Source organism: Rhinolophus sinicus, chromosome 1 (assembly GCF_057876585.1).
Source record: "Rhinolophus sinicus isolate RSI-liver-muscle chromosome 1, RSI-T2T, whole genome shotgun sequence".
Lineage (NCBI taxonomy): Eukaryota > Metazoa > Chordata > Mammalia > Chiroptera > Rhinolophidae > Rhinolophus > Rhinolophus sinicus.
Genome location: NC_142501.1, coordinates 53104069 through 53118540, shown reverse-complemented (window position 1 = coordinate 53118540; position 14472 = coordinate 53104069). Strand labels below are relative to the sequence as shown.

Sequence of the window (14472 nt, the reverse complement as noted above, 5' to 3'; positions counted from 1 at the left end):
TTAGAGCTGATAGTCTGGCTAGGACTTATTTTCAGGGAAACACGGTATAATAGTCATGAATATCTATGCAACAATTAATACAGCAACAACTTTTGTAAAGCAGTAGCTACAGAAGATCGGAGAAATAGAAAAATACTGATAATGACTTTAATGCATATCTTTCAGTCCAAAAGAGTTCAAATAAATGAGAATTCAGGTGAACTAAACAATTTTGGACTATAAGACAGATAAAAAGTTTATCAATCTTTTACTACAAAATGTTACATGATAGTGTATCAGTTATCTATTGCTGTATAACAACTCACCTCCAAAATTCAGTAGCTTAAAACAACACATATACATTATCTTATCATTTCTGTGGGTCAGGAGTTCAGCAGCAGCTTAGCTGGCTAGTTTGGGCTCCAAGTCTCTCATGAGGTTGCAGTCAGGATGTGATTGGGGCTGCAGTCATCTGAAGGCCTGACTAGGGCTGGAGGATCTGCTTCCAAACTGGCTCACTCACAGAGTTGTTGGCTAGAGGCCACATGGACCTCTCCATAGAGCTTCTTAAGTATCCTGTGTTGTGGGAGCTGGCTTCTCCAAGAACAAATGACCCAAGAGAAACAGAAAAGATGAAGCCACAAAGCCTTTTTATGACCTAGTCTCAGAAATGCCACACTGTCATTTCTGCCACATTTTATTCGTTAGCAGCAAGGCCCTAAGTACTATCCATGTTCAAGGGGAGGGGCTCCACCTTTTGAAAGGAGGAATATCAAAGAATTTGTGAATTTGTGAATTATGTTTCAAAACAACCACAGATGGTATACGAGAAGTAAAAATTTGGATTGTTTTTCTATTAGAATAAAAATTTGATCTTTGAATAGTCTGCTGTCAACACTCAAATAAGCGAACTTTCTTAAATCACAAAAATACTCTACACAAGATCCTGTTAACTTTTGAGTCTTGTATTTGCAGTAGTCATTTAATAGGCAAAGGAAAGGAAGAAAGGGAAGATTAAAAAGTCAAAAATACACAGAAACAATGTTTGGTCAGCATGACTCACTAATGGGAATGTTCCAACATTATCTTACTTGTTTGGAAGACAAAGACCTTTTAAGGATAGTGCAATTTAAGGATTTGGACCTGGTCCTGCTGGAGTTTAAAGGGCTCTGCCTTGACCAAGAGCCTCAAGCGAGGACAGACTAAGAGGACAAATATAAAGTATCAAGTCTTTTTTGTATGTATGTAGTCATTATCTCTAACTGGGATAAAATCTACTTATGAAAGATTGCAGCTTTTCTTTCTTTCTTTTCTATCTAGTTTAGCTGTCCAATAAATGAACTACGTAACAGAAATCAAACTAAAGAAATATGGTCAGCCTTCATTTCAAGCGCTAATTTATAATTACTAGAGTGTTGAAACTAAAGCCCTGGCTTCCAATTCTGCTAGGTAAATGTTCTAACTGGAGGTCATAGTTCTAATTCTATTCACCTTCTATTTAAAAACTCAGGTTTACCAGATCCTGGCATTGTCTAATACTTCAAAAACAAAATCAATCAAGCAATCCTAAAATGCAGTTTTATACTTCTCTGATAAATCTAATGAAAAAAATCTCCCAGTGAAAGGAGATAAACCGAGCACATCTGGGACTCCTGTCAGGATAAAAGAATCTGTGGAACACTGTTTAGAACCAACTGCCAGAGCTCAGTTATCACAAACTTCCATCATATTTAAATAATTGGAAATAACAGTTTGCTTTCTAGATGAGGTCAATCCCCATAAGGCTATAGACTGGCTGAGACTGATGACCTTTTCTCAGTCCTTGGGAAGGCATTAACAGTTGATTAATGCATATTTAGCATATGTATTTTATACTGTATTCCTATAATAAAGCAAGCTAGAGAAAAGAAAATGTTATTTAGAAAATCATTAGAGAAAATACATTTACAGTACTTACTGAAAAAAAATCCACGTATAAGTGGGCCTGTACAGTTCAAACTGGTGCTGTTCAAGGGTCAACTGTAATCAAGTGAAACAGGGGAAGAAAAAGTATTCCCATTCAAGAGGCTATCCTGCAAAGATCCAGAGGCCCGATAGAGCATTGTTACTTGAAGATCTACAGCAGGTCAAAAGAGCTGGGACCCGCCTTACAGGGAACTGGGAGTGATGGTAGAGTACTAAGAGATGAGGGTAGAGACATACGCAGGCATCAGGCCATGTTGAGGGTTTTAGATCTTATATTGAGTATAATGAGAAGTCATGAATGGATTTTAAGCTGGAGAGTAATAATATCATTTTCATTTTAGAGCACATACTCTAGTGGTATGGAGAATGGACAAGTCATAGTGAAACTAATGAAGTTGTACATGCCATAATCCAGATGAGCGATGGAATGTACCAATTGGTACCAGGTGGAACGTACTGTATCAATTACGGAGTTATTGTCGGTCAGCTCCAAATCGTTCTATATTCTGCTCGGGGTGCTGTTTATATTAGGACTTTACTAAATCTGGCATTTTGATATGAGATAGGGATGATATTTCCTGTTTTTCCATAGGAATAGCCAATTGTCCTAATGCCCTTTATTAAATAACTTATCAGCCAGTGATCTGAAATGTCATCTTTAATCATATATCAAATTAATCCTTTCTGGGCCCTATATTCTGTTTCATTGATTTACCCATCCTAGTACCAATATTACCATATTGTGTATTAATTACTGTGACTTTTAGAATCAGCTTGTCAAGTTCCTAGAAAAATGCTGTTGGGATTTTGATTGGATTGCACTGAGTTGATAGATCGATTGGGGAAAATGGATATCTTTTTGATATTCAGTCCTCTCATACTCGAACATGGTATATTTCTCTGTTCATTTATATCTTTTTTAATGTTTTCAAAATTTAAAATTCCTCCTTGTATCTTATACATACGTATTTTGTCAGATTTATTCCTACATATTTCATTTTTAATGTTATTGTAAATGGCATTTTGAATTAAGTTTTCTCACCATTTGTGGCTGAAGTATTAGAAATGTATTTGATCTTGTACACTGATCTTATACCCGGCCATCTTGCTAAACTGAATTATTATTTCTAATAAGTTATGGTTATGTACTTTGGAGTGTTCTATGAAGATAAGTATATTACCTGTCAATGTTTCTTCCTTTTAAATTCTTATGTCTCTTTCTTTTCCTTGACTTACTGCCCTGTCTAGAACTTCCTGTAAAATGCTGATTAGAAGTGATAATAGTAGACATTCTTATCTTGTTCCTGGTTTTGGAGAGAAGTCGTCTAAACTTTTAATGTTGGAAATGAATAAGTTTTTTGTAGATTTCCTTTAACAAATTAGGAAAGTTTTCTTTTTAGTTTGCTAAGAGTGTTTATCATGGATGGATACCGAATTCAAATGCTTGTTCTACCTTTATTGAGATGATTATATCTTTTCCCCCTCTGATCTGTTAATATGGTAATTTACACTGTTTGCATTGTTTTGTTTTGAATGTTAAACCACCCTTGCATTCCTGGAATAAACCCAACTAGAGCATGCATATTATCTATTTAATACACTGCTAGATTCAGTTTACTAACAATTTATTTAGAATTTGTGTCTATGATAATGAGACTGGCCTTTAATTTTCTTTCTCTTCCTATCTGGTTTTGGTATCAAGGCTTTCACAGCATTATGGAAAGAGTTGAGGAATGCTTCCATTTTTCCCATGTTCTGGAAAAGTTAAGATTTAAGTGATCTAGTCTTTGAAAATCTGGAAGAACACCGAAATAAAGCCATCTAGGTCAGGTGCTTTAACTGCAGACCAAATTTATTTAATGGTGCTTTCAGTAGCAAACACAGGCATCCCTTGTGGGTTCCATCTCAGACCACCAAAATAAAGCAAGTATCAAAATCAAGTGAGTATCGCAGCAAAACAAGTTGTAATCTTTTGGCTGGTGGAGGGTCTTGCCTTCAATTTGTAAAAACCACAACATCTGTGAAGTGCAATAAAGCAAAGCCAATAAAATGAGGTATGTCTGTACCAGACTATCCATGTAACAATGGCTTAAACAATACAGACATTTAATTATTTCTTCCTACTAGAGTTCTTTCCAGTAAAGGGTTAATGACAGAGTGTTTTTCTGGTGCTGCATCTAAGTGATACTCTAATAGAAAGTGTAAAAAAAAAAGTGTATTTGTACTTCTAAGCAGGCTCAAATTTATGCATCAAGAAAAGGAGCAGAATAAAGAATAAGCTTTGGAAATCAATCAATAAATAAAATATTTGATAGGTGTTAATTTAAGTATACATACATACATATGAATATACATGTGTTATATATACAGAATCAGAGAAAGAGTTCTGTGTACTTTTATGCCTGAGATAGATCCAATGCACTATATAATAGCATTTTTATTACATGCAAAAAAAATAGAATTAGGGACTTTGAATTCTAATCCTCGCTTGCCTTCCCTTTGACTTAAGAATCATGTAAGGTACAAATCTTGTACTTTTTATATTCTCAGGACCTAATGCAGTGCATAAACAGTATACAGAAAGTCTAATCTTCATTTTGTTCTTCAATAAAATTGGAATAGTAATGCAGACATAACAACAAGTTAGTATGATCAGTCTGACTGAGAGCATTTTGTGTTTTGGCAGACATTCTCAAAATAAAAATTGATAATTTTTCTGCAGTATCCCAAAAGCACATTAAGATATTTGCAAACAGAACTGATAATCTCTTCTTTGTCAGTAGGGATATGGAGATCTTCCCAATAGCCAGGGCATTTTGAAAAGTTTTTCCCGCCTGTAGGAATAAAATTAATTGTGAAAGCGCAGGTGTGTTGGGGGAGCAGCGGAGGAGGAACGAGAACCAACTTAAATTAGGCAGTACCACTGTCTCTTTCACAGGATGAAGGTGGGAGGAGATGAAGAGGGCCAGACTCTGGTAATTTAAGGTGACAGACACTAATAATAAGTGTCTTTGAATTTAAAAGCTGCAGCAAGAGAGGACATAATTAAATTACATGAGGACAAAGAAGGCTAGAGAAAGACTAAAAGGTGCTCTCAGGTCAGCCTTCCACTACAGCTGGGTACTGTTCTCACAGAGTTCCCTAGAGAGTGTTCTACCATCAAGTGACATTTGAGGTATTAAACATGTGAGATGGGATTGGACACCTTGAGCATATGATCCTTAAGGGGCTGACAGTGCACACTTCCTGTTGAACTAGTTTCTTATCCTAGAGTCTGATCCCCGAGCTCAGATGTTCTCCTGTTCTCTAGCACTTTTCAAATTTCTATCATTCTCTGACTAAAAGAGTGAGGGAGAACCAATAGATCAGCTTCTGCTGTGGGGTATGCAATTTACCTCCAGAAAACTTCTCAACCCATGTGAGGAACCACTGGGAGAAGTGGGAAAAGCATCTAATATTTACTGAATGTGTACTCTATGCTAAGCAGAGTGCTAGGTGTCATTTAATTTAATCCTCATCACAACACTGTCACCTAAGTATTATTGCCAAGGAAGAAGGTGAGACAGAGAAGCTAAGAAACTTGCTCCCTCACTCATATTTAAAAGCCAGAGATGAAATATAAACGCATTCTGACTCCAAAGCCTTTGCCATTCCACCAGAGCAAGGGATCCCTCCCACTCAAGTGTTATGCCTGGGTGTTTCCCTCCCTCTTGGTAATACATCATCTCCCTTGCTCTGTAACATTTCCACAAAAGAGTGACTTTTCACTGAAACAATTTCAACATTCTGCAAACTAAGAACCTGACAAAAATCTCAAAAGTTTATTAAGTTAAGGAATATTAGTGTACATGTGTTTAAAACCCTAAGATTGAAAGGAAGTACACTAATCCTGCCAACAATATGTTGTTTAAAAAAGAAAATCACTTCCTCCTTCATTTATTGGAATTGCTTGGAAGCAGAAGTCAGGAAATCCCCTTCCTTGATTTGTGGTATTTATGAGACTTATTCCCAAAGAACAGAATTTATTCTGCTTTATCCTTTGAAATGTTCAATATTTTTTCATTCTTCCTTAATAGAACATAGTTTTGGTTATTTAAAGATTTCCACGTGACAAGAGTTTATTTTATTTCCTTTTCTATATTCTTAGAAAATGAAGCTATAAGCAAAGTATGCCTAATTACTTCTTATACATAAAAAATGTATATTCCCTACAATAATAACTTTACTATTAATACTTAGGAACTACTTATGGGAAAATACCTTTAATACACATAAATATTTCCAGTTGAATGAATTAACTATACATTTCAAAACACCTTGAAATGTGTAGTTAAAACTATACATGAATCTCAAATAGATGTTTCGGAAGAATGCAAATTGTTCACATGTATAGAATTAAAAATATCCAAGAATAACTACAGAAAACTTTTCACCTATGTAAAATAAATTATTTTAGTTATTAAAAGATTATCACAGACATGTAGTTAAATGGAATAGAATAGAATGTCCAAAAATAGACCAACACAAATACGTATATTCATTTAATTTTCAACAAAGGAGCCAAAGTAATTCAATGGGAGAAAGAGTCTTTTCAACAAACGGTGCTGGAACAACTGAATACCCATATGGAAAAACCTGGATCCTTACTTCACACCATATACCAAAAAGTTAATTTGAAATTATCACAGACCTATACGTCAGAGCTAAAACTATAAAACTTCTGAAACTATAAAACATAGGCAAAAATTTTTGTGACCTTGAGTTAGACAAAAATTTTGTTAGATAGAATGCAAAAAGTACAAGACATAAAAGAAAACAATTTATAAACTATATTTCTTCAAAACTTAAAACTTCTGCTTTTTCAAAGATACTATTAAGAAAAATTAAGAAACAAGCCACAGACCTGGGAGAAAATATTTTCAAAGCACGTATCTGATAAAAGATTTGTATCAAGAATATATGAATAATTTTTACAAGTCAATAATAAGACAAATAATCCAATTAATAAACCATTTAAATTTTTCCAAAGCTTTTATGGTACCCTTAATTTTTTTTATTTTTGATATGGTAGTTAATTTTGACTGCAATGCAATTGAAAATAATAAAAATTCTTTAAGAATGTCAATCATTAAAGCAAAGTCTTGGAAGAAATTAATGTTAGCTAATCTCTTTAAGCTAATAAAAAGAATGATAAAATGTATATATAATGAAGGATATGCCTGACATACAGCAGTAGCAGTTTGTAAATTACATGCCACCCATCTCAACCTTAGTACTCGACCAATTTTAGTAATTTCAGTTTCAAGTTCATTAGTTACAGTTTCGAACTCAATTTTATTTTTATTGGGTTGGTGATAAATAGAATAAACTTTATCTAGATAAAGTCCTTGTCCAACCCCTTCATTTATGTGAGGAAACTCTCGTGAGGTGAAAGGACTTGATAAACGTCAAGGATAGAATAAACGTTATCTAGAATACTTTAAAACAATTGACTTATTTTATTTCAGATAATGAAATTGCAATCAATGACTTAACCAATACCAAATGATGACTTCAGGAAAATTTTCTAACAAATTTGTAGCTACTTTAGACTTCCTTCTCACTAGTGTACAAACACCATTAGAACAAAAATGCAATTAAGTTGGATTTCAAATATTCATTATCAATGCCATGATCATTTAAAGTAGACACTCTCTGCTACGGTTGACACCAATTCTTTTAAAGTAAAAAATATCATTACTAGTACAGAAACTGATTCAACTGTGTACAGAAGATAAATCACTAGGTGCTTTTCTTTAAAAGTATGGAAGTCTAATCAATCATAGTACATATCTGGTATGCTCTTCTATGATATTCTTTTTTTTTTTTTTTGAAGGGGAACAGGACTTTATTGGAGAACAGTGTGTACTTTCAGGACTTTTTTCCAAGTCAAGTTGTTGTCCTTTCAATCTTAGTTGTGGAGGGTGCCGTTCAGCTTCAAGTTGTTGTCCTTTCAGTCTTAGTTGTGGAGGGTGCAGCTCAACTCCAGGTCCAGTTGCCATTGCTAGTTGCAGGGGGCGCAGCTCACCATCCCTTGTGGGAGTCGAACCGGCAACCTTGTGGTTGACAGCCCGCGCTCCAACCAACAACTGAGCCATCTGGGAGGCAGCTCAGCTCAAGGTGCCGAGTTCAATCTTAGTTGCAGGGGGCAGAGCCCACCATCCCTTGCGGGAGTCTAGGAATTGAACCAGCAGCTTTGTGGTTGAGAGCCCACTGGCCCATGTGGGAATCGAACGGGCAGCCTTTGGCATTAGGAGCATGGAGCTCTAACCGCCTGAGTCACTGGGCCAGCCCCTTCTATGATATTCTTAAATATCTTCATATAATTTCTTTTACAATATGTTCTGCTGTTTTTGTTACATTGTATCATGTATGTAAACAACTACCTATTCTACTCCATTTTTCTCTTTTAATTCTATTGCCCCTCTCACTATGAAAGATCCATTATGTTTTACTCAACTATAGAGTATTAAAAATTTCTGATAGTATCAATATCTTTATTATTTAATTTATATACTTAATTGGAAATTGAGTCATTAGTTGATTCTTCTAACAAATCTTAAATTTTAGTAAAGTCTAAAAAGATGTTCTCTAAATTTTTTTTCCCCAGAAGTTTGCCTAGTAGTTTTATTAGTACTTATTTAGGGTTACTAAATATGCACTCCATTTGTTGAACCCTTGGACATGCTTTTCTGCAGTCACTCCTAAATGCTGAACTATCAAACAATCCTTACATCCTAATTTACATTCTTTTATTTCAAGCCATTTGTACTGTTCTGAAAATAGTAACACTTGTTTTTCATTCCAACAAGCTGGAAGCACAAGGTTATCTATTTCTCTTTGATGAACATGATCATTTTTCTTCAATGATTGGTCATTCAACGATTTTGAAATTTGTTTCCATTAGCTTAAGTATCCCACAGTTTTCACTCCTATCATTATTTTCTGTGTCTATTTTAAACTTCTTCAGATTTAAAAAACTTAAATCACTCTCTTACTTTGACATTTTAGGGATCAGAATCTGAAAAGCAATTTTATGTTAGTAAAATTCACAATACTACTACTTGGGGATTAACATAAAATTTGTTAATGATTACAATATGATTTTAGAAATAGCATAAACTTTAAATTAAAATATTTATCTTGCTTTTTGGTCTTTACCTATATATCTGCAGTGTGACTTGCTATTTCTTGAAAATCTACTATCAGTTTTGATTCTTTTCCCAATATTTCATAAAATAAGACTATGAATAAATGCTTATGATTTGATTAAGCAAAAAAGATGCTCACATCTGCCAAAGAAGTATAGTTCAGACACGGATGTTGGTTCATATTTTTAAGTTAACAAGTAAGGCAAAAGTGAAACAGTGGAGATATATTGAAACTTCATTCCTTTGTCAATGACATGAGTGACTTCTTTCCTGAATTGGATAATAGTTTTTGAATACTGGAAGAATATTTCCTCAACTTTTTGTGCTACTCACAATGTCAAGACCTCAGATGTGACACACCTTTAAGTTTAATTCTGCATTATCAACATTTTCTCCACAAACCCGTTGCCTGTTTTTGTCAATAAAACTGTATTGGAACATGGCCATGGCCATTTTTAATGTAAGAGTTGAGTAGTTGTGACAATGAATATATATATTTAGGCAAAGCCTAAAATATTTACTATATGGCCTTTTACAGAAGTTGCAGATACTTGGTCTAGAAAACAATAAACCAAGCCCTGATTTGTAGCATTTGCCAATTTCCATGGTTTAAATATTCCTATTGCAGCCAATTTCATGCTATAAATGTGACATCTCTGAACAGTTGGGAAGAGATGCAAACATTATATAGTATTTCCAACATACAGATACAACAGACAACCTCAAGAACAGAGCTATTAGAAAAATAAAGTAAAAAAAGAAGTGATGAGTTTGAGTATTTACTGTTTTTAACATATTTAACTGTAAATTTATATAATTTGATTTTTAACAGTGGTCATGCTTAGCAACTGGCTCATAAAATCCCCGAAAACTTCACAATCAGCCTTGTAAATTGGTAAATGCCAACTGCAGTGTACTACTAGCTCTATTTTCAAAAGGGCACAAGCAGGTCTTTGGGAGAGCAAGTTGCCTAGTTGTTAAGTGGCCAAGTCAAGATTCAAATCTAAGTCCAAAACTCTGACCCAGGTTAGGCTTCTTATGAATAAGGTCCTTTATTGGCTTGATTTTTTTTTTTTTTTAATTGTGGAGGGGGCATATATCGAGGGAACTCCACATGCAGGGAATGCATTTTCAGGAGGACTATCCTATACTCTTTCACGTTCCCACGCTGTCTGCCAGTTTTGCTAGACTCTTGATGCCTATCCAGAAATCAGTCTAGGCTGGATATTTGAAGGAAGAAGGCAAAAACCGAGTGGTCTATCCATCACCTGCTGTTGGAAATTTTTCTTTAAAAATTTCCTCGGAGCAGCGGGATGCCTCGTTGGTTAGATCGTGAGCTCTGAACAACAGGGTTGCCAGTTCGATTCCCACCTGGGCCAGTGAGCTGCACCCTCCACAACTAGACTTAAGGACAACGACTTGAACTTGTGGTGTGAAACCTTAGTACACTTGGGGTGCAGGAAAAGGAAAGGACACTATCAAACGGCACTCATGCAGCAGCAGGGAATTTGGGGGGCAGGATGACCAAGTGCTAGGTCTCTTAAAGTCCTCTAAACCTTTCGGCAGAGCTCCTGTTCTAAGTGTAGGAACAATAACGGTTACAGCTGCTGTAACTTTGACATCTGTCCTTGTCCACCCCCTTCATTTATGTGAAGAAAATCTCGTGAGGTGAAAGGACTTGATAAACGTCAAACAGTCGAGCCAAGATTAACATATAGCTCTTTCTACTACACAACACGGCCTCCTCTAGAACACTCTCCTTGCACAGAACTTACCCCGAAAGCACCAGGAACCTGGTCGGGGACTGGCCTACAGTGGAGCCTAGGACAAACCTCCCAATCGCTCCTGAGTCACATTGCGGTCAGTCCGAGACTTAAGGCTAAAGTAGAGCAGCACAAACCCAGGGCAGTTAAGATGCGTGCATTCTTCAACCGGCAGCGTGGAGAGTTTGAAGCGGCCCTGGGAATAGCAGCCACGCCTCTCACACCGCCGAGGCCGCTCGCGGCGAAGCAACGCGAGCAGCCGCGAGGGCAGGGCACGCAGCCGGCGGCGCGCACGGTCGCCCGGAGGCCGCGCGGGAGGCGGGCTGGCGTGCGCGCCCCCGCGGCGGTGGGCGGGGTACAGGGCGGGGCTCTGAGCCTGAGCGGGGCGGGGCCGCCGGAGCTGTAGGTGCTGTAGCTAGGTCCCGACAGGTGCGCGAGGCAGAGCACCTGGGACCCGTGGCAGGGCTGGTAGCAGCGCATTGAAAAGACTGCTTTTAGCCAGGTAAGGCCCTTCTCTCTCCACATCCTCCACAGTCGAAGAGTGCGCGGAGATCCCGGCTTCCCTCCACACCCTCTTTCTCCCGCGACTTCTGGGGCGGGGGCAGCACAAGGAGCGTGAACCCCTTCCCCTCGAAAGAGGGAATGTTGGAACTGCTGGTCCTGTGCTCATTCCTCACTTCTGGGTCTGCTTCAGGGTTGGAAGTAATTATGTGGGGCTGAGCCTTTGCTGCCTGAAGGCAAGAACTCCCTCCTCTTCAATCGGAAATACTCCTTTCTAACTATATACTTTTTTTGGTGTGGTGGAGGAATGGCAGTTTATTAAAATTCAAAATAATCTACCAGGGAAATGGTATTATGATATTCAACTGCTCTTTTCCTTCATTTTCAGCCTTCCCTCTTTGATTTTTCTCTCCTTCCATTCTGCCAATTGAACTCCGTTTTAAGACACTTATAATCCTTTTGAGGTATGTTGAGAATATAGCAGTCCTTGCAGCAGGATGTGTCATCCCGGAATCGCTATCGTGTATATATCTCTGCACCTGTCACCAACATACGTAGGTGTTAATATAAGGTAACCATACACCCCTGGCTACACCTACTAAGCTTGAAGTTGTAGGTGCTAGGAGCGAACCATCTGGTGCCCGTCCTGCCCTCTTACTGGTGCTTACAACAACGAGTTTAGTGATCTTGGTGAGAGATATTTGAACTACTATTGTCTTTCACCTAATTCCAGCTTTCAAAAGCCTGCCTTATCCAGATGGTTCTATCAACTTGACTTTTTAAGTTAGTCAAGATATTTAGGGAGTTATCAGCCTTTAAGACAATGCCCCTTTAGAGGAGAGGTCTCTTTTGCATGAGGTATTCTTTCTTTTGCTCTTGATTTCAGTGGTTAAATGGAATACTTTTTATCTGCATAGGTACTAATACTATTCAGAAATGATAAATGTTTTAGGAACTGTGGAATAACACTTTCTTCTGAGGTCTGATGTAAACACAAAAGAAGATGACCCTTAACAAACATTTCTAAATTCTTGTGAAGTTATAGCCTGGATGAAGGATCATGTTTTAAGTAGACCTTCAAGAAATTATAGAGGTATCAGGAGAGAAGGTTTAATTTAGAAAAAAGTGTGCATGCATATATATTTCCTTGTTTTTCATCAATAGAAAAATATATAGCATGGTAGTAGGTAATTACTTTAGGAATTTATTTCATTTTTTTGGACAAAACATTTACTGAGTGCCTCTTGTTTTGTCAGTCCTACTGTGGACTCAATGTTCCAACCGTTCCTGCTCTAAAAGAGCTTAAAGTCAAATGGGTTAGGCAAATCAATAGATTCAACTGACAGTATAAGTGGGGTCAGTGCTGTAGTACCGATCAGCCCAGAGATCAGCCCAGAGTGCTGTCGGAGCACAAGAGATTGTTTTCTTAATGACCTCTTCTGGTTTTCCTGAAAACAAAGTAAACGACAACAATAGCAAAAACCTCTGACTCATAGTGTTCTCTTTGGTTCATGTATTAGGTCAGTGCAAAGGTAATTGCGGTTTTTGCAATTATTTTTAACCTTTTAAACCACTATTACTTTTGCACCAACCTAATATTTGTATCATTCGTATTTCTTACCTCGTGTTCTGTCAACGCTATAGCCTTTTGAAGATGGGATTAGGCCCTGTTGTTAATTCTGTGGCAGTTCAGTAAGTAATTGGTAGAGCTGTCTTCACTGTTCTGTATTGGGCCTAGAAGTGCTGTTACCAGGTAGCCCCTGACCTGTAGAGCTACTGGGAAGAGAACAGTGTATTGGCAACATTAGCAGAGCAGTGCCATTTTGTAAAAATTACTCCACTGTGTAACTTTGTTTAACTTGGTTCCTTCAAACTTTGTTCCAGACTCTGGTTAAAGGTGGGCCAAATGTCAACCTTCTAATAATTCTAAGAAGCGAAAACTTCAGAAGTAAAAACAATTCTATTAGCAGCACATCTTGGTAACTTTTTCTTGCTAAGATGCCCTCAAAATGTCTTTTTCTTTCTTTTTTTTTTCCTTTGGAGGCGGGGACAGGGTGGGTAAATGGATGGAGGAAGAAAAGATGAAAAGTGAAGATTCTTTGTAGAGTTTTGATGATCTGAAGTCTAGAGTAGTCTTGAGTGCTTTTCATACAACTATAGGCTTTTATTTATTGCCTACTGTGTACCAGTGGTCTAGTATACACAGGATGAACATGACATGGTCTGTTCTGTATGATTATGTTTTTCATTTTTTAAATAGAGATTGTGAGTTAATACAGATGATGGTTGTTTCATTTGGTAATTTGAGCTATGGTACTTATTGAACACATTTTTTGACGTTGCTTACTTCCTTTCTTTCTTTTTACACTCTAGGAAAGTGGTCTCTGCCAGGAATTTTTGGAAAGGCAGTAGGTATATGTGCATGTAATTTGGGTACCTACAGTGATTATGTTGTTTTCTTATGATGTTTTCAAGTACAAAAGTTCTTCAAAGTCAAAAAAAAAGTTCTTCAAAGATACACAGACAAAAAAGAATGTTGAGAGGGTGGGAGAGCAATAGACATGTTTGCTGTAAAAGGCCACCTAACTAGAAATAGGGAGAATTGGCAATTATTTATGTAGACAGCAAAACTAGTTTTCAGACATTCTTAATTCCATACACTCAGAAATAGATGACTTTCACTTAGCTTGGTATTGTATGTCCTCTTTCTGCAGATAGAAAAATGTGTAACTTGGATCTTAAGTGAGGAATTTCCGTAAGAAAAGACTTGGTTGTTTTTTTTTAAGGTTGCTGTGGTCTTTTACTGTATGTTTTTTGATAGGAAGTTAAAGTACTTTATTTTGAATTGTGTACAGTAATCTCCAGGTGATGTTAAATTACTTAACACAGACTCTCAAGGTTCTTTAGTAACAAATGAGTGGTTGTAAATTGAGTAGTTTCTACTTAATGATTGTGGAATTGAGATCTATGGTAAATGGTACTCTTGGTTGGACCATACTGATATGTTTATTCTGTGGCTGGATGCAAAGTCCTTGAGACTCCGTCAAATTATTGTGCTAATGCAAACCTCTTTT

The 14472-nt window shown here is 36.9% G+C and overlaps 2 protein-coding genes and 1 long non-coding RNA gene across 5 annotated transcripts in view; 1 reads left to right on the top strand and 2 right to left on the bottom strand.

Moving 5' to 3' along the window:
• The window catches only part of LOC141570099 (uncharacterized), a 65919-nt gene extending 54720 nt beyond the window's left edge, over positions 1-11199 (bottom strand). For both annotated transcript variants that reach the window (XR_016021652.1, XR_016021651.1), the window contains exon 1: positions 10910-11199. This is a non-coding gene — a long non-coding RNA (uncharacterized LOC141570099). The remainder of the gene's footprint in view (positions 1-10909) is intronic.
• KIAA1586 (KIAA1586 ortholog) lies at positions 7256-8989 on the bottom strand. The gene is given in 7 exon segments (XM_088799310.1): positions 7256-8307; positions 8310-8370; positions 8373-8461; positions 8464-8552; positions 8554-8621; positions 8623-8821; positions 8823-8989. Coding segments are annotated over 7 exon segments (747 nt in total). The 3' UTR covers positions 7256-8233.
• Positions 11200-11262: 63 nt separating the features above from the next.
• Positions 11263-14472, top strand: part of LIMA1 (LIM domain and actin binding 1) — a 79858-nt gene continuing 76648 nt past the window's right edge. For both annotated transcript variants that reach the window (XM_074325703.2, XM_019724588.3), the window contains exon 1: positions 11263-11399. The gene's annotated coding sequence lies outside the window, so the exon portion shown is untranslated. The remainder of the gene's footprint in view (positions 11400-14472) is intronic.